The sequence below is a fragment of the Sphaerodactylus townsendi genome, linkage group LG02, assembly GCF_021028975.2.
Source record: "Sphaerodactylus townsendi isolate TG3544 linkage group LG02, MPM_Stown_v2.3, whole genome shotgun sequence".
In the NCBI taxonomy this organism is placed as follows: Eukaryota; Metazoa; Chordata; class Lepidosauria; order Squamata; family Sphaerodactylidae; genus Sphaerodactylus; species Sphaerodactylus townsendi.
The window spans coordinates 135,883,199-135,908,979 of record NC_059426.1 but is presented as its reverse complement, the minus strand read 5'-3'; the positions used below and the strand labels follow the sequence as shown (position 1 = coordinate 135,908,979).

At 40.6% G+C, this 25,781-nt stretch overlaps 1 protein-coding gene across 4 annotated transcripts in view; it reads left to right on the top strand.

Moving 5' to 3' along the window:
• Positions 1-25,781, top strand: part of STRN3 (striatin 3) — a 52,105-nt gene that overhangs the window by 2,454 nt on the left and 23,870 nt on the right. For all 4 annotated transcript variants that reach the window (XM_048484717.1, XM_048484718.1, XM_048484719.1 and 1 more), the window contains exons 2-7: positions 8,903-9,006; positions 11,560-11,633; positions 11,936-12,017; positions 12,705-12,884; positions 20,748-20,880; positions 22,821-22,962. In XM_048484717.1, the coding sequence (XP_048340674.1) occupies positions 8,903-9,006; positions 11,560-11,633; positions 11,936-12,017; positions 12,705-12,884; positions 20,748-20,880; positions 22,821-22,962 (715 nt within the window). The remainder of the gene's footprint in view (positions 1-8,902; positions 9,007-11,559; positions 11,634-11,935; positions 12,018-12,704; positions 12,885-20,747; positions 20,881-22,820; positions 22,963-25,781) is intronic.

Sequence of the window (25,781 nt, the reverse complement as noted above, 5' to 3'; positions counted from 1 at the left end):
TGATGACAGGTGAACAGGAATTTCTTGGTAACTTCTGAACAATGTTTTGTGTTGATCCACCATTTAATGTGATTTCCTATACTAGTATTAAACTGAGGATTAGAATTCCATTTCATGGAGAGAAAGCAAACTCCAGTTTCTTCAAGCATCTTCATGGATCTCATGGCAAATTGGAATTTGATTGAAGGCTTCCCAGACCAGGAAGCTTTTAATTACACTTCATGCTTGAGTGGAGGAGGATACATTTCCGTAAAATAACAAGTCAATATGTTGTTCTTTGTTAACAAAGAGAGGTTTGTTCATGTTTTTTGGAAATAGCCTGTATTGACAGTTGTTGAATTTTTATTTTCCAGTTATTTGATTCAAATGTGTTTACAGGATGAAGACTGAAATTTCTACAGTGTAGCAACATGTTAGCAACAGAACCATGAAAAGCGAGATTTATGTCAGGCTTGTGTTAAATTGTGGAGGTGGTTGTTGTACTACAGCAGATCTGCTTTAGAGATAACTTAGTTCAAGCCTTGATAAATTTAAATATTATAACTGTGTATCGATCTAGGTAGGATTCAGCCCCAAAATGCAAAGCAAGATAGATGATTGAAATGTAATATAAGACAGGCTATGTGTGTTCCAAATAAACAATTCTTATCTTCATAAATTTATATTTTAAAGTTCATTTTTCATAGCAAACATGTTAGTGGTTATTTATACCAGTGTTGTGTGAACAAATATGATCCACATTACTGACTTTGAATCTTTTCTTCGTGTCTTAAATTGGGATGTAGATACATGTTTCCAAATGGAAGAGTTACAGGGCAATCCAAAGTATGCATATTAAAGCCTCGAGGATTTACTCTCTTGTGAGTCAGTTTAGGTTTATAGCATTGGCAAACCTTGTTCTGTTTGTTATCAGACAAATGACACAATACAACTTAGACTAAGCACATTCTTAATTTCACAGAATACTTGATTACAGATCAACGTTCTAGAATGTTTTGTTGGTCTTTTCAGATGTTTATTACAATTATTGTTTTACTACTACAGATGAGCAGAGCTACCCAACTGAAACTGTCTTGATTTAAATGTATTTAGATAATAATATCTGACTGGGTAGGCAGCTAGCAACTCTAGTTATACAGGATATAAATCAGGGGTCCACAAACTTTTTAAACAGGGGGCCAGTTCACTGTCCCTCAGACTGTTGGAGGGCCGGACTAAAAAAAACTATGAACAAATTCCTATGCACAAATGATTGTAAAATGTTTGATTTCACCTTTCAGCCTTTCAGTCATGGTCTATTTTTAGAACAGTAACCAAAGTATGTCAAGTACAGGGTGGGCTCCAAATATTGTTGGGGAGGCTGTGGAATACCTTCCCCTGAAAAAAAAAGCAGAACTTTCCCAATGAAGCATTCCATCTAACCCAGGATCAGGTATCTTCCTGGGTTCTTTCCTCCCTAGCAGCCAGCCAGCGATTTGCCAGCCTGGCTGATGCCAATGGGAGTGAGGCGGAACAGAAAGCCTGAGAGCAACACATGGAGTAGCTGAGAGGGAAGGGCGGAGCAGGCGTTGCCACATGTAAGGTTTCCAACTCTGGGTCAGAAAATTCATGGAGATTTGGGGGTGCCATCATGTAATTGCAATCAACAGCCATTGGGGCTGGTTCCTCCTCTCCCTCGAGCCCCCACTGCACATGAATGGAGCCATGGCCGCCATGCCTGGCGGGCCGGATAAATGCCTTCAGGGGGCCACATTTGGCCCCCGGGCCACAGTTTGGGGACCCCTGATATAAATATAACAATATCTCTTGTCTATTAAGACATCCCACTATTCTGTAACTATTAACTGTTGATACACAAATGAAACTTAGTGTTAGAGACTGAACACCAGATGTTGGAGAGCTGTTATTGTCCTGTACTGTACAATTGCTTCCAAGAAGCAGCAGGCTGACCTTGGAGAAATAGGACTTCAGAAAAAGCCCTACTACATCAGACTAGAAATCTTTCCCTGCAATCAGGGAGTATTATGTTTTTTGCTTAGTTTGATATTTATACCTGGTCTTTCACAGTATTGAGGACCCAAAGTGTCACCCGAAATCGTATGGTCTGTCCCTTTTTGGATGGGAAGTTAACTGGAACAGCCCTTGCATTGCGAGAGATGATAACCACTGATCTTTGTCACCAGAGTTTATGGAGGTTGTTCTCTGTTAGGAAACTGCAGGAGTTAGAGAATAAAGTTCAACTATTTTTATTGGAAAAAAAAAACTTACGCAAAATGGTAAAAACACAAGCACACAGAGAATGTAAGAGTCCTAAGTTTTAGAATGAAGTGAGAGGACATGTCATTGTGGGACAGGGTGCTAGCAGTGAATTGCTGTTAATTCCTTTGTTCTTAGAAATTAAAGTTGAATCTTTAAATATTTTTGTCAAGTTATTCATCCCTTTTCTTGGGTACCCTAGCGGTGGGTAACGTTCCCCCCACAGCACTTCTCTGCAGCCTGCCTGTCTGCCTCATCCCACCCTCTATGAAAGCACATGCGCTGTGGACTTCCCAACTTTCACAGACCGGGAAGTTGCATCTTTCTGACTGACTCTTGTCTTACTGCTTTTGAGTAGCTTCCAGGCAAGAGAAGTTCGTCTGCCTTTTGGTGCATGTATACTTGCATCTGAGCAGGCCTTTGAAATGTTGGGGTGGGGCTTTTGGTGTTCCAGGCACCATAAGCAAATTTCAAGTCACCATGATGGCATGGCATAAATATTTGTTGAGGCTTGCATTATACAAATTACTATACTATTGGTGTGCCTTTTCATGGAAGGAACTGCACAAGATAATCCTGGCAAAACTTGTAGGATATTCATTCATGGGTCTTTACGGAGCACCACCAGATATGTTTGGGTTGTGGATTCTGGATTTGTTCTCAGTGCATGTTGTAGTCTCAATTTTTTAAATACTGGAATTGCCTATTTGAGTAATTACAGAGATTCTTTTCCTCCTAGTTTTGGATCACGCTTATTTTAATGTACAGTGTTACACAGTAATCCTTTTATAGATTCATATAAAATATAAGGGTTTTGATTGAATACAATTCTCAGTTTCTTTGGGAAAGCTACCTTTCTCAGGGAAGGACCCAGGTACAGATAACAACTTGTCCTAACATTTGAGAAGTATCCGATCAATTACTTTGAAACTCGGTAGTCTGAAAACTTGCTGCTGAACTGGCTTGCAGCTTTTTAGAATGGTAATTCTACCACCTGCCTGTCATTTCCACATTACTGGTAACACAAGTTCCCGGAAAACTGTCCACGCCCTTCAAGGTGTAGCTTGCTTAGCTGCCAAGACATTAACTATTACCACACTGGGGATTTATCTATTTACAAGATTTATATCCTGCCTTTTTGCCCTCATGAGGGTCACTAAGACAGCTAATAATATAATCACATCTTAAAAACCCTTAAAATAAATGAAAAACCCCACCCACAGTAAAATGATTAAAACTCAAGCTAAAATATGCATATAAACACATACAAACAATTAAAACATATGGCAGGAAAGAGGTAATCACCAAGAAAAACCAAATAAAATGAAAAAGGTTTTACTGGCTGGTAGAATAAGACAACAGAAGGGGACAGATGAGTCTCATGACAGAGAAGGCCCTGTTCCGGGTTGCCACTTGCTTAATCTCAGGTGTATCCAAGGCAGTGCCTGAAAATATAAACACAGTGGTCTGGTACATTTGTAAGTGGTCAGGCATGGTATGATGGCACTAAACCAAATAGGGGTTTTAAATGTCAACACAAGCACCTTGATGTTACCTGTAAAAAGACTGCGAGCCTGTATACACTGGTGAAGACTAGAGGGATATTGTTCTTGCAACCCATTTCACTCAATGTTTTTGCTGCTGCATTCTGTTCCAAGTGAAGTTTCTGAACAGTTTTCAAGGGCAACCCCACAGAAAGCACATTGCAGTAATTAATTTAGACGTACTATTTCTAGAGGATTATAGACTCTTGTGCTGAAGGCGTCTCTTATATTATGAGGGACTTCACCAGCAGAGGTGTGAGGATGGGTGATATCTGCTGAAACCTTCTCTTCCCATCTGCTTCACATCACATTTTGCTCTTAGATCTCCTGTGACTTTGAGCACTATCTTTTCATAGGATGCTGCATGAAGAGCAAGGTGGTTGACAATGCAGTCCTGGGGAGTAGTTGGATTGCAGCTAGGTCGGCAGAGCCACAGAACTGTGCCACCTCCTAAGAGGCTTGCTGGCCATAGTAACGCTACCAGTATCCCTGTGAAACTGACCTGTGCAGCATAAAGCCTGCACAACTGATTTTGCCCGCATTGTCCCGCTGGCAAATGGGGGCGTTCCTGGTCTGAAGGAACGCCTTCTAAATTTAGAAGGAAGCCTTCTAAATCTCTCCCTGCCCTGAGAATGCCTCCTTGGGTGCCAATGCGGGTTCCTGCGCTGGAGGAGCACTGCTGCCATGGTTGTGCTGGTGCCCAGGCATCATATTGTTGCACAACTCCCCAGCATGAATGTAAATACCCTTTATGTCAGTGCAAGTGGTATTGATGCTGTTGCTGGAGTCATGCCGTGTCCTAAGCACTCCAACCCCCTTTCAGGATTGTACTGAAAAGATCCTATGAAGTCCCTTTTTCTGTTGTTTCTGTGATCCATCCCCTGTACTTTATCTGGAATTTTAAAAATCCAATCTACTTTCTCAAAGGAATGAAGGAGAATCACCAAATTAAAAATTTCATATATTGAACTGTTATAGGAATCTAGGATTGGATAGTTGTATAAAGCTCGATTATAGAATGGCTAGAACTGTATTTTTAGCTAATGTTTTAGTGAAAGCTGGCAGATCAAATTTGTTTTTCCACATCAATCAGATAGTTGATTAATTAATCAAATAGGCCTGTTATTTGTAATTGAATTTGTAACAAGCAGGTTATTAAGTAGATTGATTAATTAATGGGCTGCGTCTCTGATGTTTTGGTCTGAGTAACAAATAAGCAGCCAAAACAACAACAACTGAAAAGTCGGGCATGGGAACAGATGATGCAGTTTGCCAAAGGCAACTATTGCTGATAATCATTCAATGCACTATAAATGCTCTTGTGTCAAAGTATCATGTTTAATAATGCACAGAATATTAGTTTTGAGAAAGGCAGTGCTTAAAAATGAATGTTAATTCTCACATTCATTCAGGACTATTTTTGTTGTGCCCCTGGACTGTACATTAATGGGACTTTGTATTCAGACAGTTCATTTTATTGAAAACAGCATCAGGAAAAGGCAGAAGTTAGGCACCAAAACACCTTCCATTATACCCCACTCCCTGTCTCTCCACGTCACACCATGCCACCCACTTGGAATCTGTTCCCATGGTGGGAATGGCACCCCTCCAATATTATGGGAAGGAGACAGCGCAGCCTTCACTTAGGTCAAAGCAACCCACGCTCGCCAGCGCTTTGAAGTGCAAAAGCCAGCAGGTATCCAATGAGCAGGTTAGGCCTCACTTGCAAAACAACAAAGAACAGATAGAAGTTCAAAGGAGGGAGCAGTCACTGGAGAGAGGATCCCACATCCCGTCCAGGAGACATGTCAGTTTTCTAATGTGGAAGCATACTAGTTTCCTCTTCTGCCGCACCACAACTGATTGCACTTTAATATTTCAATGGAACAGAGTATAGAAAGGTAATTTCAGGATTTAACTCTCCTGATGTCAAATGGAAATACGAAGGTACAAATAGTATCTGCTTTTCAAATTAATAGTAATTTTTTTGAGGATTCCAAAGCATTACATCAAGTTTTGGTAGACATCATTATAAAGATCTGCTGCATTACAATTCAATCCGAGGTGGGGAGGGGAAACAGCTAAGGGGGTGGCATGACCCCTGCATTGGCATAAATGGACTTATGGTGGTGCAAGGGACATTTATGCCAGCACAGGGGCATTTACTCTGTGCTGGGGAGTTGCCCGGGTGCCATCGCAGCCATGGAGCCACTGACACCAAAATCAGTGGTGGAGCCCATTGTGTTGCATAGAGCAGCATTTCTTTTCACTTGCTGGCTGCAGCTCAAATAGGTGGGATGGCTGTTACATCCCCAGCCATGCTTCAAATACCACTGCCCCCCGATTGTACATTTAGAGAGACATCTAAAACACCATAGACATAAATAAATTTTCTGTCTGAGAGAATATATAAATAGGAATATCTGGTTAAATTGACAGTTAATTATAAAAAAAGCTACAGTAATAATGAGAGTAGAAGTCAAATCATTTTTTGCAGCTGCCAGATTTGAACATCTTGCAGTAAGAAAGAAGCTCTGTAGCATTAAATTTCGCAATTAATAACAGCTAGGACAGGAGGAACAGATTTCCTGCTAGTTTTATATAACAATTCTTGTTCAGTTTTTCTTTAATTTTGTTTAATTTAAGTGTGGCAAGGATTCATGAACTGTTTCAGTGTTGGAGGCACAGCAAAAGAAATGGGTTGAGGATAATTCCAGGGCAATCTGCATTATATTACAATAGGTTGAGGAAACAGGTGTATTGTCACTGTGCTCAAAAGAACAACAGGAAGTTTTGAATGTCCGAAGGTTCTTTGAGTTTATATCTATCAACGAACTATCCTTTGTGCCATGAAACTAAGCACAGCAGTTTGTCACCCGACATGAAAGCCTGCTGTTCCAAGAGTTTTTTCAAAAGTTATGTATTCGGTGTCGTCATTGGGTGTCCTCAGTAGTCCATTCAGGTTTGGCCATTGTCTCTACAAGTAATTACAGAAACAAAAGTTATAGAAGAATGGCAAGATCTGAACTGTACATATATGGTTTTTGAAGGTATTCTGAAGTCATTGAAAATCACATGAGTTATGCAACAACTGATGAACAAACAGACTTTTTCATACATTTAATAAGTGCAGCTGTAGAGTACATTGATGGTGAAGTTATTGTGCGAGTTGAATAGCATCTTTGTATTATTTTCTACCAGGGGTCCACAGCTTTTTTGAGCCTGTGGAATTCTGAGTAGAGGGCACAATCACTAAATGTTGGCCATAAAAGATGAAGCCAATCACATCATGTCAGGTGATGAGGTTATGGATAACTCCCGTCAAGTTGCAGCGGATTTATGGCAACTCCTCACAGGATTTTCAAGGCAAGAGACACTCAGAGATCATTTGCCACTGCTTGCCTCTGTGTAGCAACCCTGGAGTTGCCTGGTTGTTTCCAATCCAAATGTTAAGCAAGGCTGACCCTTCTTAGCTTCTGATATCTGATGAAATCGGGCTAGCCTGGGCCATCCAGGTCAAGAGCACAAACTAAGTAGCTTCCTATTCTGAATCCACATTTTATAGAATTGTCAAATGTTGTACAATATCCATGCCAGCTTGCAACATGAAAAACAAAGAGATTTATCTCCACATGGAAGTAGATTCTGCTTGACGTTCTTGGCTTTCATTGGTTGTTTCTCAACATACTGAGAAACTCTGATGCTGTTTGCAATTGTAGGAGATAACTTGAATAAATGACAAAATGGGATATTCAGAATGTCAAATTCTGTTCTAGGTTGTTGGATTTTTTTTAAAAAAATTATATTTTTATTGGTTTTCAAAATGCGGTAATGTACGTAGTAATAAGTCAATGTAATATATGTGGAGAACAGATAAGAAATATAATATATATAATGCATACTATGTGTCCAAATGCTTGATGCTTGATGCAGATGAGAATAAAAAATTCAAACGGTACATCTAAGTGTTGCAAATCAGATTCTACATTGCTATTATTAATGTCTTATTTTGGGGATCATTACTATACAAGTATTGTAACATCGGATCCCATACTTTGAGAAAAGAATCCAGACATTTCTTGTTTGGTTGTTGGATTCTTTATTCATTGTGCATGTGGGGATCCAGCAACATGAAAGGAGTTTTTAAAAGTATCTATATAGAACGTATTCCTCTTTTTAATGGTTTTTGAAAAGATCAGTCAGTTTTCTTAAATTGTTTGACTTAGATTTACTGTAGTTTTTCAAAAACATATATGATTAGAGGATTTAGATTTTGTTTTTTGCTGTGTAAAGGAAAGATGGATCACTGGTCTGACTGTATATAGCAAATTCATGATTGCCTGCTAAAATAATTTTGTTACTAGATTTGCACATAGTGAAGACTGTGGTTACCAATTTGATGGGAACAATTTCTGGAAAATATTCCAGTGCTTTTATTGTCTACAGACATTTTTCAATTCTGGAGAACTAGATTAGCCTTCGTACTCCCAACACATGCCAGGTGGGTAACCTTGGGTGAGTCACAGCTCTTCAGAGCTCTCTCACCCCCACCAACCTCACAGGGTGTTTGTTGTGAGGGCGGGGGGGGGGGGTGAGAGAAAAGTGCTGTGATGAGGAAGCAGGGTCTTGATAGTCAGAGCAAGCAGAACCAATTGGGCTGGCAGGCAAGGAGTGGATGAGCCCCTTATACTGCTCCTTGGGAAACTCCAGCAACTGCAGCACCACTCCCATTGTCCACTATCATGCTTGACCCCCTGCAGCACCCACGATGAAGGATCATAGTCCGTGGGTGCAGGAAGGACTGTATTATGTGATTTGTTGCCATTAATGAGTACTCATGTTGGCATTCAGGTCCCAGCTCTGCGGGCACTGTGCCCCAGGATAAACAGGAGCCATCTGGAACCTGGTATTACACAGCTTGGCTGTAGATGCCTGACTGAGGACATGGGGGGTGGGAGAAGTTACAGTGTTTGACTAAAGGTGTTTTGACTCTTGAATGCTTACACTCTGAAACTCTTTTTCATCTCCAAGGTTCCACTGGACTTGAGTCTAAATGTGTATATGGAAAACAAAGTGAAAAAAAATCTGCTTTGTATTTTCAGGCACGGATAGCATTTTTACAAGGGGAAAGAAAGGGTCAAGAAAATTTGAAGAAGGATTTAGTAAGAAGAATAAAAATGTTAGAATATGCATTAAAACAAGAAAGGTAAGTGTAACATTTCTTTCAGCTGAGAAGACTGTATATGACAATATGAAAAAAAATAGAACTTCCTCTGCTTAACTGTATGCTGTCCAGTTTTGTCAGTCCCATTTGTAATAATGAATATATCTGTAGCTGCTGCCCTCTGGCAATTGAAGTACCTTTACAGGAATTAGTAACATGTCCTATGCTGACAATAGTACCATTGTTTTTTTCCATCACATGTTTTATGTGAAGAAAGTTTGAAAACTATTTATAATCAAACTAAAAGTTGCTATTCCATCTAACATGGTCATGACAGTCATAAAGTAGCATAACAGAATTTAATGGCACTGAGGCTGACTAGGCACAAGCTATTTGCTGCGTGGTTCAGGCAAAGTTTTCTTGTACAGATGTATTACTTCCAACCCCACTTTCACTTACCACTTTCTCTGCTGCAAGCAAATCCACTTATAGTACAATTTTAATTTTGCTTCGCTGCCAGAGTGGGATAGATTTATCAGTGGGCACAGCTTTGTCTTAGACTTCTTCCCTCTGCCCGCAGCCATCCCACCTAGTTTTACGCCCCCACTCTCTCACACAGCCTTGCATACTTCCCCCTTTCCCTCCTCCCTGTTTATTTTTTAAAAATTATTTATTTTTGCATTTATATCCCACCAATCCCCTCAAGGAGGCTTACAATCAATATATAATAAAACATGTTGCTGACTTCTTCCCATTTCTTGTCCTTTCATATCATTTCTGTTGCCTGTGGCCTTCCCGTCCTCCATATCTTTAGATCTTTCTTTATATATTTTTAAAAAATTAAATCTTATTGATGGATTAATAAATCAATACTAATACTAAAAAATGTAAAAATAATAAGACTAGTCAGTAAAAACACCCTGTTTTCCCCTGCATTTGATCAACAAACTGGAACATCTCCAGCCTCTTAGTTTTATACACAAACAATCAGTGATTCCAGATTACACTGGGAAAAGCCTGTCTGCCTTGACACTTGGGTGTACAACACATTTGGGAGATGGACGAATGTAAACCCAGGGAGCTTAGCAAACGCCAAGTCACGTCGTTTTGCAGTTTGCATGCTGCCATTATACCTCCTTCACTTCCCACCATAAAAGACAATCAGTGTTTGGCCAAAGTGTACAGATGCCGTATTCAAAACTTTTCTTTAATAGGTTGCCTTTTTTATGTTGATATATCGATAGATTGATATATTGATCTATTGATAAGGTTAAAGATTAAAGATTATATTAAAAATTAAAGCACACAAGCGCGATAGAGAGAGTATGAAACATTGCCGCCACCCCCACCCCCCCGGACGCAAGCAAGCCAGCTGATGGGTAATGTCTGCCCCGCTACAAACAGGGTGGTGGGTAATAATGCTGAACATGCCCCGAAACACTCCCTGGCCAGTTCTCTTTGAAGTTGCAGGAACCTTGCTGTGCGTAATCAGCCTGTGATTTGTAAAAGTTGTAAATTAGAAAAGAAATGGAAAAGACATTTGAAATATAATTTCAGTATGAATTTAAGAACTGTTACTGGGGGAAAAGCTAGTTTTTGTAATAAAACATACCAATTTGACAGTTAAGGAACAATTTGTATGTGAATAGCAATGAAATTCAAAAGCTTAATTGTTAGAGGATTCTTCTTTGCAGCATAATGTTAGCGTGAATGTAATGTAAACTATCCAGGCAACTATGATTAGCATTTAAAGATTCTATAGTTCCACTTTCAACCAGTATCCAACTGCTTCACAATTAACCATCCTAGTGAGCATCTTTAGAAGTAATGTAATGGGAACAAAATACAAGACCAGCTTCCTCAGCTGCAAAAGTCAAGCGAGAAATACTGTGAAACTATTTGTTTTATGAATTAGTTTTATGAGAACATTTCCTTCTATTGGCTGCTTAGATTTTTTGGGCTGAATAGCTGTGGTCTGGTAGTTTTTGCTCTTGATGTTTTGCCTGCATCTGTGGCTGGAATCTTCTGAGGTATGTCATGGCAAGATGTATTTCTCCACAGAAAGAAACACATCTCACTGTGACATACTTTTGAAAATACCAGCCATAGATGTGGGTGAAATATTAGGAGCAAAAACTACCAGACCATGGTCACACAGCCCAGAAAGCCCATGGCAACCAGCTGATTCCTGCCATGAAAACCTTCAACATTTGTTCCCATTCATACTGATCTCTGAATCTGAGTTGTCAAGTTATTGAAATTTCTTGTAATATTTCAGAAAATGACTGACTTATTCAACTTACTTGTAGTATCTGTTACTTTCTCCCTACTTTGTCAGTATTTGTAATGTGATTTTGCTGGCCAAATGTGTAGTCATGGAAATCTGTTTTTTAGCTGGAGAAAGGAGATGAGAAATGTATTTCAACTGTACATTTGTAATTTTTAATTAAAAAAACTCATTGCATTACATATTGTGAATTTGAAAGATAGTTGAACACTGATCTACTAAACAGGCACCTTAATTTATAATGTGAAAATACTTAATTAGTAAATGATTATTTCTTTTTGCTAATAAATATGTTCTTAAATTTGAAGGGCAAAGTATCATAAACTAAAATATGGCACAGAATTGAACCAAGGTGACTTGAAAATGCCCACTTTTGAATCAGGTAATCTTTTTGCATTTATCATTTTATTTAAATTATTCTGCCCCTTTGAGTGAGCAGCATTTGCAGTCTCTTATCTTATATTTTTAACCAGTCCATAGTTACAAGGAAAATAAATTGATTTCTATTCTGGTTCTTATTGCATGGCTCTTGCTTTATGCAAGCTGATAAATTTTTGTTATTGCTATTGATAATATGGGATAGTTACACTTCTGGTGACTTTTCTTGAAATCACAATATAAAATATGGTTGATTACTCAGTGCTCTTCCAAAGCATGACCAAGGTGTCTTTCTTTGTATTTCAGAAGAAACCAAAGATACAGAGGTTCCTACAGTACCTCATAATAGTCAGCTAACTTGGAAACAAGGCAGACAGTTATTAAGACAGTAAGTGTTACACCTGCATGCTATTTTTTTTTGTCTTTATATGTGTGCTTTAATTTTTGGACCGTTCTGTGGTCCAAAAGGAGTTTGTTGGGTTGGATCAAGCAGTTTATGAGCAGAAGGTTGGGTTGGATCAAGCAGTTTATGAGCGGAAGGTTCTTGCAAATGCAGGTTATCATTTTGCTCCCTTTCTCTGAGCTGTCCTTCTGCCACCTGGAAACGTGGGTAAGCAACCATGCTGGTTGAAGTGCTGCAGTGAGAAAGGGTTGGGACAAAACTGCCTTCCTCTTCCAGCGTATCCTCCTAGACTCATGTGGTGGTTTGTTCATGTAGGCCTGAGAATCAGCATACTGTGGGGGGCGGGGGCGGTTTGAAACAGCTTTCTCTGGAAGGAGAAATTGTCATAATTCTGCACTTCTTCCATTGTGATGGATCATTAAATCCAACTAGTATGTAGGACCAAGTAATCTACAATACTTTTTTTCTTACTAGAAATTATGGGCTATTTTATGGAATGCAGTGACTTAAAATCTTACAGTATTACATAAAGTACATTATGTGGATTAAAGCATATAAGGCTTTCGGGATACCTCTAACAAATTTGTGGTGACTTTTGTTCTGTGTGTCTTAAATAGATGTCTTGGCTTTTTTTCCCTTTGAGAGGATAATATTTTTGTTATTATTTGACAGGTATCTTCAGGAAGTAGGTTACACAGATACAATATTGGATGTACGGTCACAGAGGGTGAGATCTTTACTTGGGCTTTCTAGTTCAGAACCAAATGGCTCAGTGGAAACAAAAAATTTGGAGCAGATTCTTAATGGAGGAGAATCTCCTGCATCAAAACAAAAGGGACAGGATATAAAAAGGTAGGTAGTGTTATGTGAATATTCTGTATGTTTTATCGCTTATAGTGATACCTGTAAGAAATGGCTTGATAACAGATGTGCAGTTACTCATCCCTGTAGGGATTTGTCATATAATGTCTCTGGAGAGTCTTTGTACCTATACTTGAACCCACATTTTTGTATCTGATAATGGATAGTAATCTGGATACTGCCCTAGTTTCTTTGGCCAGTTGTGCAGAGGCCATGATGGATGAAAGAGAGCCAACTGAAATTAAATCCAGCAAAGATGGAGGTCCTGTGGCTAGGCCAAAAGGGACAGGCAGGAGGATGTCAGCTGCCTTCTTTTGATGGGGTGCAGCTGCTTTGTCTGTCAAGAGCCTAGGCATATACCTAGATACCTCATCAGAACATAAGAACAAGCCAGCTGGATCAGACCAAAGTCCATCTAGTCCAGCTCTCTGCTACTCGCAGTGGCCCATCAGGTGCCTTTGGGAGCTCACATGTAGGATGTGAACGCAATGGCCTTCTGCGGCTGTGCCTCCCGATCACCTGGTCTGTTAAGGCATTTGCAATCTCAGATCAAAGAGGATCAAGATTGGTAGCCATAAATCGACTTCTCCTCCATAAATCTGTCCAAGCCCCTTTTAAAGCTATCCAGGTTAGTGGCCATCACCACCTCCTGTGGCAGCATATTCCAAACACCAATCACACGTTGCGTGAAGAAGTGTTTCCTTTTATTAGTCCTAATTCTTCCCCCCAGCATTTTCAATGAATGCCCCCTGGTTCTAGTATTATGAGAAAGAGAGAAAAATTTCTCTCTGTCAACATTTTCTACCCCATGCATAATTTTGTAGACTTCAATCATATCCCCCCTCAGCCGCCTCCTCTCCAAACTAAAGAGTCCCAAATGCTGCAGCCTCTCCTCATAGGGAAGGTGCTCCAGTCCCTCAATCATCCTTGTTGCCCTTCTCTGCACTTTTTCTATCTCCTCAATATCCTTTTTGAGATGCAGCGACCAGAACTGGACACAGTACTCCAAGTGCGGTCGCACCACTGCTTTATATAAGGGCATGACAATCTTTGCAGTTTTATTATCAATTCCTTTTCTAATGATCCCCAGCATAGAGTTTGCCTTTTTCACAGCTGCCATGCATTGAGTTGACATTCCCATGGAACTATCAACTAAGACGCCTAAATCCCTTTCCTGGTCTGTGACTGATAGCACTGACCCCTGTAGCGTGTATGTGAAGTTTGGATTTTTTGCCCCTATGTGCATCACTTTACATTTTGCTACATTGAACTGCATTTGCCATTTCTGAGCCCACTCACCTAATTTATCAAGGTCCGCTTGGAGCTCTTCACAATCCTTTGTGGTTCTCACCACCCTACATAATTTGGTATCATCTGCAAACTTGGCCACCACGCTACCGACCCCTACTTCCAGGTCATTTATGAATAGGTTAAAGAGCACTGGTTCCAAAACTGATCCTTGGGGGACACCACTCCCGACATCTCTCCATTGTGAGAACTTCCCATTTACACCCACTCTTTGTTTCCTGTTTCTCAACCAGTTTTTAATCCATAGGAGGACTTCCCCTCTTATTCCTTCATTGCTGAGTTTTCTCAACAGTCTCTGGTGAGGAACTTTGTCAAAAGCCTTTGGGAAATCCAAGTAGACAATGTCCACCGGTTCACCCCTGTCCACATGCCTGTTTACACCCTCAAAGAACTCTAGTAAGTTTGTAAGACAGGATTTGCCTCTGCAAAAGCCATGCTGACTCTTTCTCAGCAGGTCTTGCTTTTCTACATGTTTTATAATTTTATCTTTAATGACAGATTCTACTAATTTACCAGGAACAGATGTCAAACTGACTGGCCTGTAATTTTCCGGGTCCCCCCTAGATCCTTTCTTAAAGATTGGTGTGACATTGGCCATCTTCCAGTCTTCAGGGATGGAGCCTGATTTCAGGGATAAGTTGCATATTAAAGTGAGAAGATCCGCAATTTCATGCTTGAGCTCTTTAAGAACTCTTGGGTGAATGCAATCTGGGCCAGGGGATTTGGTAACATTTAGTTTATCAATGGCTGCCAGAACTTCTTCCTTGTCTACCACTATCTTCGCTAGTTCCTCGGATTCGCCTCCTAAGAAGCTTGGTTCAGATGCAGGAATGTTCCTCACCTCCTCTTGGGTGAAGACAGATGCAAAGAATTCATTCAGCTTCTCTGCAATCTCCCTGCCATCTTTTAGCACACCCTTTGTTCCTTTGTCATCTAACGGGCCTACCGCTTCCCTTGCTGGCTTCCTGCTTTTGATGTACTTGAAGAACTGTTTGTTGCTGGTCTTGATGTTCGCAGCCATGCGTTCCTCATAATCGTATTGTCGAAGGCTTTCACGGCCGGAATCACTTGGGTGCTGTGTGGTTTCCGGGCTGTATGGCCGTGTTCTAGCAGTATTCTCTCCTGACGTTTCGCCTGCATCTGTGGCTGGCATCTTCAGATCCTCTGAAGATGCCAGCCACAGATGCAGGCGAAACGTCAGGAGAGAATGCTGTTAGAACACGGCCATACAGCCCGGAAACCACACAGCACCCAAGTTCCTCATAATCCTTTTTTGCCTCCCTTACAGCTAACTTGCTTCTCTTTTGCCACCATTTGTGTTCCCTCTCATATTCTTCATCAGCCAAACTGGACTTCCATTTTCTAAAAGACATTTTCTTTTTTCTGATAATTTCCTCAACCTCTCTTGTTAACCTTGGTGGCTTTCTTTTGGACTGGGTGCTGCCTTTTCTAACCTGTGAAAACACATTCCAGCTGAGCTTTTATTACTGTGTTTTTAAATAACCTCCAAGCATCCTGGACAGTTTTGACTCTCTTGATTTTCCCTTTCAGCTTCCTGCGCACTATCCCCCTCATCTTTGAGAAATTTCCCTTTCTGAAGGCGAATGTAACTACATTAGTAGTTGCCACTTGTTCGCATGCTGAGATACTGAATCTGACAGCATTGTGGTCGCTGTTCCCTATCGGCTCAACAACACTGACTTCCTGCACCAGGTCCTGGGTCCCACATAGAATTAGATCTAGGATCACCTCTCCCCTGGTTGGTTCCACAACCATCTGCTCTAAGCCACAGTCATTTAGCATATCCAGGAATCCTCTCTCCTTACTATGACCTGAACATGCATTTTTCCAGTTTATATGGGGATAGTTAAAATCACCCATTACCACTACATTTTTGTTTTTGTTGGCCTCTCTAATTTCTTTTTCCATCTCAGAATCCTCTTGTGCACTTTGGTCAGGGGGACGATAATATATTCCTAAAATTAAACTGTGCTTCACACCTGGTATTGATATCCACAGTGATTCTGTAGGGGAACCAGCTGCCCTTGCATTGTCTATTTTATGTGACACTATGCTCTCTTTGATGTAAAGGGCAACTCCACCCCCAATGCGCCCTGTCCTATCCTTCCTATAGAGCCTGTAGCTCTATAGGAATATAGAGATTGCAAATGCCTTAACAGACCAGGTGATCGGGAGCAACAGCCGCAGAAGGCCATTGCGTTCACATCCTACATGTGAGCTCCCAAAGGCACCTGGTGGGCCACTGCGAGTAGCAGAGAGCTGGACTAGATGGACTTTGGTCTGATCCAGCTGGCTTGTTCTTATGTTCTTATGGTATAACAGCATCCCACTGGTTCTCCTCATTCCACCATGTCTCTGTAATGCCCACTATATCAAAGTCCTCCTTCAAAACTCTGTACTCTAGCTCCCCCATTTTAGGTCGAATGCTTCTACTATTAGCATAGAGACACCTGTATACCCTGTCTCTGTCCTTAACCTGGGATTTATGTGCTTTACCCTCAAGTCTTTTGCAGACACTATCCCTTGTCACATGCACATTGCTATGTTCCTCGCTTGTATGTGGTTGATTTAGAAAAAACCTCCCTCTCTGTCTGCATCCCCATAGATACTGTATTCCGAACCGAAGTCACCTCAGCTCCTGTCGGCTTTCCCCCAGTGATCAGTTTAAAAGCTGTTCTGCCACCTTTTTAATGTTGAGCGCCAGCAGCCTGGTTCCTCTTTGGTTAAGATGAAGCCCGTCCCGTTTGTACAGGCCTACCTTGTCCCAAAAGGTTCCCCAGTTCCTGACAAATCTGAAACCCTCTGCCTTACACCACCTTCTCATCCACACATTGAGACCCTGTATCTCCGCTTGCCTAGCTCGTCCTGCGCGTGGAACGGGTAGCATTTCTGAGAATGCCACCTTGGAGGTCCTGGACTTCAACCTGTTTCCTAGCAGCCTAAATTTAGCTTCCAGAACCTCCCGGCTACATTTCCCAAAGTCGTTGGTGCCAATGTGGACCACAACTGCTGACTCCACCCCAGCACTGTCTAAAAGCCTATCTAGACGAAGCGTGACATCCATAACCGCCGCACCAGGCAGGCAAGTCACCATCGCGGTCATCAGCCTCTCAAAAACCCAACTCTCTACATTTCTAATGATCGAATAACCCACTACAAGGAGCCCCCCACCTCCCCAAGGGGTATCCTCAGTGCGAGAGGATAGCTGATCACCAGTTAAGGAAGGGATCCCATCTAAGGGAGCATCTTCCCCCACCTCAGACTGGCACCCTCCATCCCCAAGGCCTTCATTCTCCATGACATCTGAAGAGATGTCACCTTGGGAGTGGGACCCGGCTGTTAGGTCCCTGAAAGCCTTGTCTGTCACCATCTCTGCCTCTTTCAGCTTCTCCAGGTCTTCCACCTTGGCTTCAAGAGAACGCACATGTTCCTTGAGTGCCAGGAGCTCATTTCAGCGAGAGCACACCCACGACTTCTGTCCTAGTGGCAGATAGTCATACATGTGACACTCAGTGCAAAACACTGGAAAGCCCCCATCCCCCTGCTGGCTTTCTGCCTTCATATCTGATTTGTTTAGATATTTAAATATTAAGCTTTTAGTCACTGCCCCCCTGTAGCTATCTGTACGTACTATCTGTCAAATATGTCCTTATTAATTTAAAAAACAAAAAAATTAAATTAAAATTGCGCACAGCTGGTTCCAGAGACTGAACTAAAGCCCCACCTCTCAGGACAAAAGCCCCACCTCTCAGGACAAAGAGGAACAAGAGATGAACTCTGTTAACCCCTGTTAAGCCCCACCTTCCAGATTCAGCAGCCTTACAAGGAGAAAAAGAGATAACCCCTGTTAAAATACACTGTTTTAAAAGCTGTGGCTTTGAGAAAAGCCCTCCAAAATGAACACCAGCAGGTCACTCAGCTCTTCCTGGCCAAGTCTCTTCTGCTGCTACTCCTCTTCTGGTTCCAGAGACTGAACTAAAGCCCCACCTCTCAGGACAAAAGCCCCACCTCTCAGGACAAAGAGCAACAAGAGATGAACTCTGTTAACCCCTGTTAAGCCCCACTTTCCAGATTCAGCAGCCTTACAAGGAGAAAAAGAGATAACCCTGTTTTAAAAGCTGTGGCTTTGAGAAAAGCCCTCCAAAATGAACACCAGCAGGTCACTCTGCTCTTCCTGGCCAAGTCTCTTCTGCTGCTACTCCTCTCTGCTGGTTCCAGAGACTGAACTAAAGCCCCACCTCTCAGGACAAAGAGGAACAAGAGATGAACTCTGTTAACCCCTGTTAAGCCCCTCCTTATCAATGGAGGCCCAGATGAATAAGGCCATGCATGTGATGTTTTATCATCTTCCCCAGGCGAGACAACTGGCATCCTGTCTGCCAAAGCCGATTTGGCCACAGTTATCCATTCAACAATCACCTCTAGACTGGATTATTGCAACTTGCCCTGTGCAGGGCTACTATTGGGCCTGCTTTGGAAACTCCAGTTGGCCTAGAATGCAGCAGCGAGGGTGCTTACTGGAGCCTTGTGGAGGTCACATATCCAACCTGTGCTCCGCCAGCTGTACTGGCTCCAGGTGGAGTACCGGATCAAGTTCAAAGTCTTTGTACAGATGTACGAAGCCCTAACTGGTCTGGGACCAACTTCCCTGTGGGACCGTCTCTTCTGCTGCGTCCCCTGATGGACATTTCGTTCATTGAGTGAAAATTTACTTGTGATCCCTGGCCTGAGGAAATTCTGACTGGCCTCAATCAGAGCCAGTGGTTTCTCAGCCCTGGCCCCAGCCCAATGGAATACTTAGTCTAGTGAGACCAGGGCCCTGCAGGATTTATTGCAGTTCCACAGAGCCTATAAAATGCTGTTGTTCTACCAGGCTTATGGTTGAGGCAGTAAAAGTTACAGTCTTTGTCCTCCCCCCCCCCCCCCCCACACCTCTGTTAAGTGCGGGTTTTTTTTATCCCTCCCTTCTTTTTTAAGATTTATCTGAGCTTAGGGAAGTTGGATGTTTTCACCATCTTGTTTTAGGAAATATGTAGATTTTTCATATTTTTCTTTACAGTGAGTAGTTATTGTTTTATTGTATTTATTGTATATATATTATTTTATTGTATTTATTGTGTGTGTGTATGTATGTGTGTGTGTGTGTGTGTGTGTGTGTGTGTGTGTGTGTGTGTGTGTGTGTATATATATATATATATATATATATATTTCAGTATTGGACAGGTAAGGCTAGCTTCTAAGCTAAACATACTTTAAGAAGAAATAGGTAATTATATCAAATATAATTTAAAGTGGGAAATATCAACATCATTGTGAGTTTTGGTTGGCTGATTGGTTGGTGTGTCACATTCAGGTTTGGATTCAAATTTGTATCGCGCAAGTGGAAGGGCACTTCTTCTCATACAAGAAGTCTCCTTTCCTGTTCCATTTCCCTTCACTGTATATACCTAAGGATTTTTCAAGGTTGGTGGGCACTGGAACTTGCAATATGATGTGGGAGCAATCCATTCCTTTCGTGGAGCACCATTTTCAGTTCTTTGTTTCCAGTTAATTTTCAGTTGACTCATTATTTGACTGTGGCCAAATATTATCAGATATACTGTAATAGAAGAGGTATGGGATGCTACACCAGTTAGGAACAAGTTTAGCATAGTAACAAAGGTTCTTCTGCTGACTACTTGCTGTAAATGCAGGTACTTCCTAACCAGAACAGATGCACTACTTAAGACTACTCATCACTCCATCTTATGTATGTAATCTGATCCAAATATACGATGATAAAAGTTTGGCTATTAGCCAGTGACTAAAGGGGTGTTCTGCTTTCAAAGGCATTAAACCTTTTTTCAAAGGAATTAAATCACAACTGTATGCTTGGAGGGAGGCAACATTAGGGGGAGGCTCTCATTTTCCTGCCCTGCTAGTAGACATTCTGAAGGGATATGGTTGGTTACTGCACAAAACAGTTTGCTGGCCTGGATGAACCATTAGTCTGACTCAGCAGGGATGCTCTCACGAACCTAACTGTTACTTCGTATCATTCAGCCAGAAATGACCACATCTTTGTTTTTTCACATGGTGTCAGAGTTCATGTGGTCAGATAAATATACTTTTCTAAAACAAAGTAAAAATGTTTAAATCTGAAAACAGATAAAGCTGAGTCAAGACAAATCCCAGAAATCTGGTTTGTTTGGTGCCTTTAAAAAGAAATGCTGGCACTTGCTGAGCAGTTCCTACCCAAACCTGCTCTCCTTGATAAGACAGGAAATGAACTTAGGAAAGTCGGTGATTTCTCCTAGGAGACAGGAAGCCTGGAAGAATTTTAGTCCTGCTTCCTTGATGGCCAGATGGGAATCACCCATATCAAGATGCCCTCTCCTCAGAGTGAGAAAAATGTTTTTTGCATGACCTGGAAGTATTTAAAGTTTTTTCTTCACTGAAGTAACTGATTTTCTTAACTCTGTAAGCAATTAGCAGGTCGTAGTAACTTCCTGAATTTCATTGGTAATGTTTTCCCCTCTTATATAGGAACCCTGGTGATGTTCTTGAAACATTTAATTTCTTGGAAAATGCAGATGATAGTGATGAAGAAGAAGAGAATGACATGATAGAAGATATCGCAGAAGGAAAAGAAAAACATCGGATAAATAAAAAACACAAAGTAAAAAATAAGTCTGAATTACTTTTTATTCAAAAACATCCAGTAGTTTAAATCTGTTATCCGGTGGGATCTGTGACTCTGCTAGTCTTCAACTCATGTCAGAATGCGCAGGTGGATAGCGAAGCCCCTGTTTCGGCAGAAGCTGTTGCTAGTGAAGATTCATGGAGATCAAGGACAAGTGCCTCTTTGCACATAGTCAGCAGGGTGTTAAGGTGAAGAGGGCTCCTTTTTACACAGGCAGGATCAACCCTTATCCCTTTCCCCCTCTTATCACTTCCTGGCACAGACTGATATGGTCACATCCACCAGTCTTTTAGTGCTTGGCGCACATTATGTTACGCAGCCCCACTGACAAGGAGGTTATAATTCAGGCCCCTTCTCTTCCTGTCACATGATTTCCTGTCATGTGCTAACTATCAAAGGGTCCTGTGCTGCCACATGGAGATTTAGGTAGGTTCCAGATCTGGAGAGAATGAACACCACTGAATGTGTAGTTTTATTTTCAGCGGGAGGATATTACTTCTGTTTGTACAGTGAGTATGGAGACATTTATTTTGGAGTAAAAAATGTGTGCCTGCAGCATCAGAAAAGGGTGAAATACATTAATAAATTAATTCAAATGATTAGCCACAATATGAATATTGTATCAGAAAAATAATTTGGATTTTAGGTTTCACTTACGGCAGTTTTTACAAAAATCAGAGGTTTGGCTGTCCTGCTGTTGATTAAATTCCAAATCTTCACTGCCCTTTTTGACTTTCCATCAGGTTTTCTAATCGTTTAGCAAAATATCTGTTGTGGTAGTATTTCTGGACAAACGTCTTACAGATGTTTATTTTAATTTTAATACTCTGCAGAGTAGCTGGATAACAAATACGTAATTTTATTTGAAGAATAATGATGAACTGTTTGTGTTTTCATGGGGAAACTGCATATCTTGGTAGTGTCAAGATGCTGGAATTAAAATCACCTCTAAGGAAACCCTTTACCAGTACACTCATATGAGTGCAAAAGTAAATCTTAAGCAAAATATTGTGGAAATTCACTCATAAAATGTTGTTTATTTTTTAATCTGCCATAAGTATAGAGAGAGATGATGATGATGATGATGATTTATTTATTTATTTATTTATTTATTTATTTATTTATTTATTTATTTATTCGGTTTGATAGATCGCTCTATTCCCAAAGGGCTCAGAGCGGTGCTAGTAAAAATATGCAAGTAAACATCTACGTTCTAGTACTTTATCATAGTTCATAGTATGTTGGAGCCTTTTTTCTTTTGTTTCAGATGTTTTTCAAATTGGTGATCTAGTGACTCCCTTCTGCAAAGCCATTCTCCAGAGAGAAAGATGACTCAGAAGGGAGTAATTGGATCCAACCTATTGTTACTGATAGGTTTGTAATTATGGTATCCTTTTTGCAAAATTAGAAGTCCTCCTGTTGAAGGGCTTCTTCACTTACCAGAAAGGACTCCTTGGATCCAGCCCTATATGCTTCTCGGTTCTGTTACAAAAACTGTAAACAAATTTCTAGTTATTTATCAAGTATGCCGAATCTTCATAGATATAATTATTTCTGTACATATTGTAAATATGTTTAGATATCACAAACTGAATATTCCTGTAGTATACTGCTGCTTACTTAATCATGGATATGCAGATGTAGGCTAATATTCCTGCTTTTCACCAGTACATCACCCACCACCACAACAGGATATCTGCACGGAAAACAACAATAATCTTTCCCCTGTTCTCAGCAGCTTGGTGTGCTAACTTGCCGTTTTTATTGTAAATCTGACATGAAACTTATACATATATCAAGATGGATAAGAGAATATTTATACACAGTGTGTGAATCTTGGAACAGGAAAGGTGCTAACTATATAAAATTATGCTGTATTGTACCTTAATGTTAGTTGTGTCACAATCCCCTTGCAGATTGGAAATGAAGGGCTAGCTGCTGACCTGACAGATGACCCTGATACAGAAGAAGCCTTGAAAGAATTTGATTTCTTAGTAACAGCCGAAGATGGAGAAGGAGCTGGAGAGGCCCGGAGTTCAGGGGATGGGACGGAATGGGGTAAGGAGCTCAAGTGAACAATGGCTAAGTAGCTTTCCTACTATAAATGTGTAATACTTTGGGTATGTATTAAATCAAAGAGTCCAGTATTTGTGGTGTTCAAATACTACAAAAATAAGCAAGCAAGTCAATAGAACAATAGGTTTTTATGCTATTTAGTGACATGACTAGAATTTCGATTGAGGTATACTGGTCATTTTTTTTTCTGTCTTCCTTTGAGTCCTGTTTGTTATGCTAAAAATCTAGGTACAATTTAAATTCCAAAATGTAGTGTTAAACATTTATTTCTTATTTTCTACCTTCTGCTTTTTTATTTCTTCTGTAAATAAATCGTTGATAGAACCTATCCACTTGGCAGAGCTCTCTGCACTCCCCTTCCCTAAGCAATTTTTTTTGTGCATCACTATTTCTGTGTTTTAAGAAGATAATACTGGAGATGTTGAAAACCATGTTCATTTGTTGGTGAAATTGCTAGCAACAAGGGATAGATATGCTGCCACAGGAGGTGGTGATGGCCGCTAACCTGGATAGTTTTAGAAGGGGCTTGGACAGATTTATGGAGGAGAAGTCGATGTATGGCTACCAATCTTGATCCTTCTTGATCTGAGATTGCAAATTCCTTAGCACACCAGGTGCTCGGGAGCAGCAGCAGCACAAGGCCATTGCTTTCACATCCTGCATGTGAGCTCCCAAAAGTATCTGGTGGGCCACTTAGAGTGACAAAGTGCTGGACTAGATGGACTCTGGTCTGATCCAGCAGGCTCTTTCTTATGTTCTTATATTCTAGGTGTTCAAACTTGTTTAGTTTCTGCTCAAAGTATATTGAACTACATGATTATATAAAAACTAATATTTTAGGTTGTAATGGAAAAGCATGCTTGCCTGGAGATTCAATTGAAATGGATAAGACTTGTTTCCAAGTACACTATATTTGGAATTAAGGATGGTTGCTAATATACAGTCATAAGTTATTTGTTATATCTGTACCTGACCATCTACAAAAGTATTCAGGGCAACTTAAAAAGGAACTAAACTTTGGAAGTACAAATTTAAAACAAGTTACAAATCACAAAACTGCCCACACTTTTAAAATTTCAACTCTCTAGAAAATCAACAGTAATAACCGTAAATCCTAAAAAGAGCAAGCCATTGATTTGCCATTAAAATATAAATAGCCATATCACTAAAGATATAGTGGGGAAAAGGAAAAATAGATTAAAAGAAAAGAAACATGACCTGGAAATAAAATGGAGAAATTAAGTTCAATCACTCTCAAAGGTCCTTTGGAAGAGATCTATATACCATCTTCTGCCAGGCCAGCAACAAGAGGACAGACATGAACCTCTTGGGGCAGGAAGTTGAGTTGTATTGCACCATAATGGAAAAAAACCACACTCTACACTACCCGCCAGTCTTGCCTAGCTCACTTCAGACAGGCAGTTGGAAAAGCGTGGTTGGGCAAGTTCCTTGTTAAGGCTTTAAAAAACAACTCTCAAGCACAGTTGCATTGCTGACTGCTATGCTTATAGATCAACCCTTCTGTTGATCTGATTCCTTTTATGTCTGGTAATGTTTGTTTGGCCCTTGGAAGCTAGAAAGATTTATTGCTTGTTACATAGCACTGTTACCGTGCTTGTGTACCCTGCACATCAGAGGTGGGTTTTCTCTCATTTGCTGTCCATTGTGTTGGAAACTAGAGCTGATCTGTATGTTGAAAATTGCCTCTTCACATGTATTATCTAGATGGGAGCTGTGAATACTTTTTATGTGACTTCAGTCCATCCTTGTCTGCCAGTTGGGGATGGTTACAATAATAGGTCTCATTTTAAAATCCCTAAAATAAAGAGCACGTGTGCATGTTGTCCCACCAAACCAGTATGAAAATATTTGGTTACATCTATGGTTTGGTATTCTTATTTGCTGTTAATGTTTAGGTGTTTCACATTATTTCCTTTCCTTTTTGATTCCTAGAAAACAAAGTTCTAGTGATCCATGAAAACTAATGGAAGCAAGTTAGACATGCTACTGTGCCCACTAATCAAGATTTCTGATCCTACAAGGAAGCAACATTTATTTTATGACTTGTAAGATCTTTTATGATCTTGTAAGATCAGATGGCTTGCTTGGTAGGAACAATGAAACATTTCAGTTGCTTTCATTACTTTTTTTGGATTTTTCTTCCCAAAAAAAGTAATGATCTTTTTCTTCCCAAAAAAAGTAATGAACTTTTTTTGCCTTTCTTCTGTGCCTCAGTTGACAAACTGCATTCTTATACAGAGTTCTTATACAGTTCTTTTAAACTTTGGGGTTAGGACCTCTAAAGGGAATTGATTTTAAAACAGCTGCATCTTGTTGACGTTGAGGAAAACTGCAGAGTACTAAAGAGCATTTAATGCTGTTCAGAAAATCATTTAATGTTCTTCAGAAGATGGGGCAAGAATGAAATATTTAAGTTTTGCTTCTTATATAGCTTGTTCCCTCATAGAGAAGTGATCTTGGCACACCCAAGTTTTATATCATGCATCTAACTTTTTTTGAGCTGGAAATATTGTTGTATAATTGTTTTGTAATTATTCTTACATGTGACTTATGGCCCAATCCGGGGCGGTGGGGAGCGGTCCTTCTATGGAAGTGGCATGGGGCTGCATCAGTGCCCCTCCAGTGTCACTTACCCCAGTGGATGGGGAAATCTGCTGGTGGCACTCAGCACACCTGAACCTTCACTGGCATAGTGTTCTGAAGGTGTGATAGGGGAGTGGGCTGACATTAGTTGGCCTTCACCTGCTCTTTGCCTGCCAGAATGCCATCTATGGAGACTT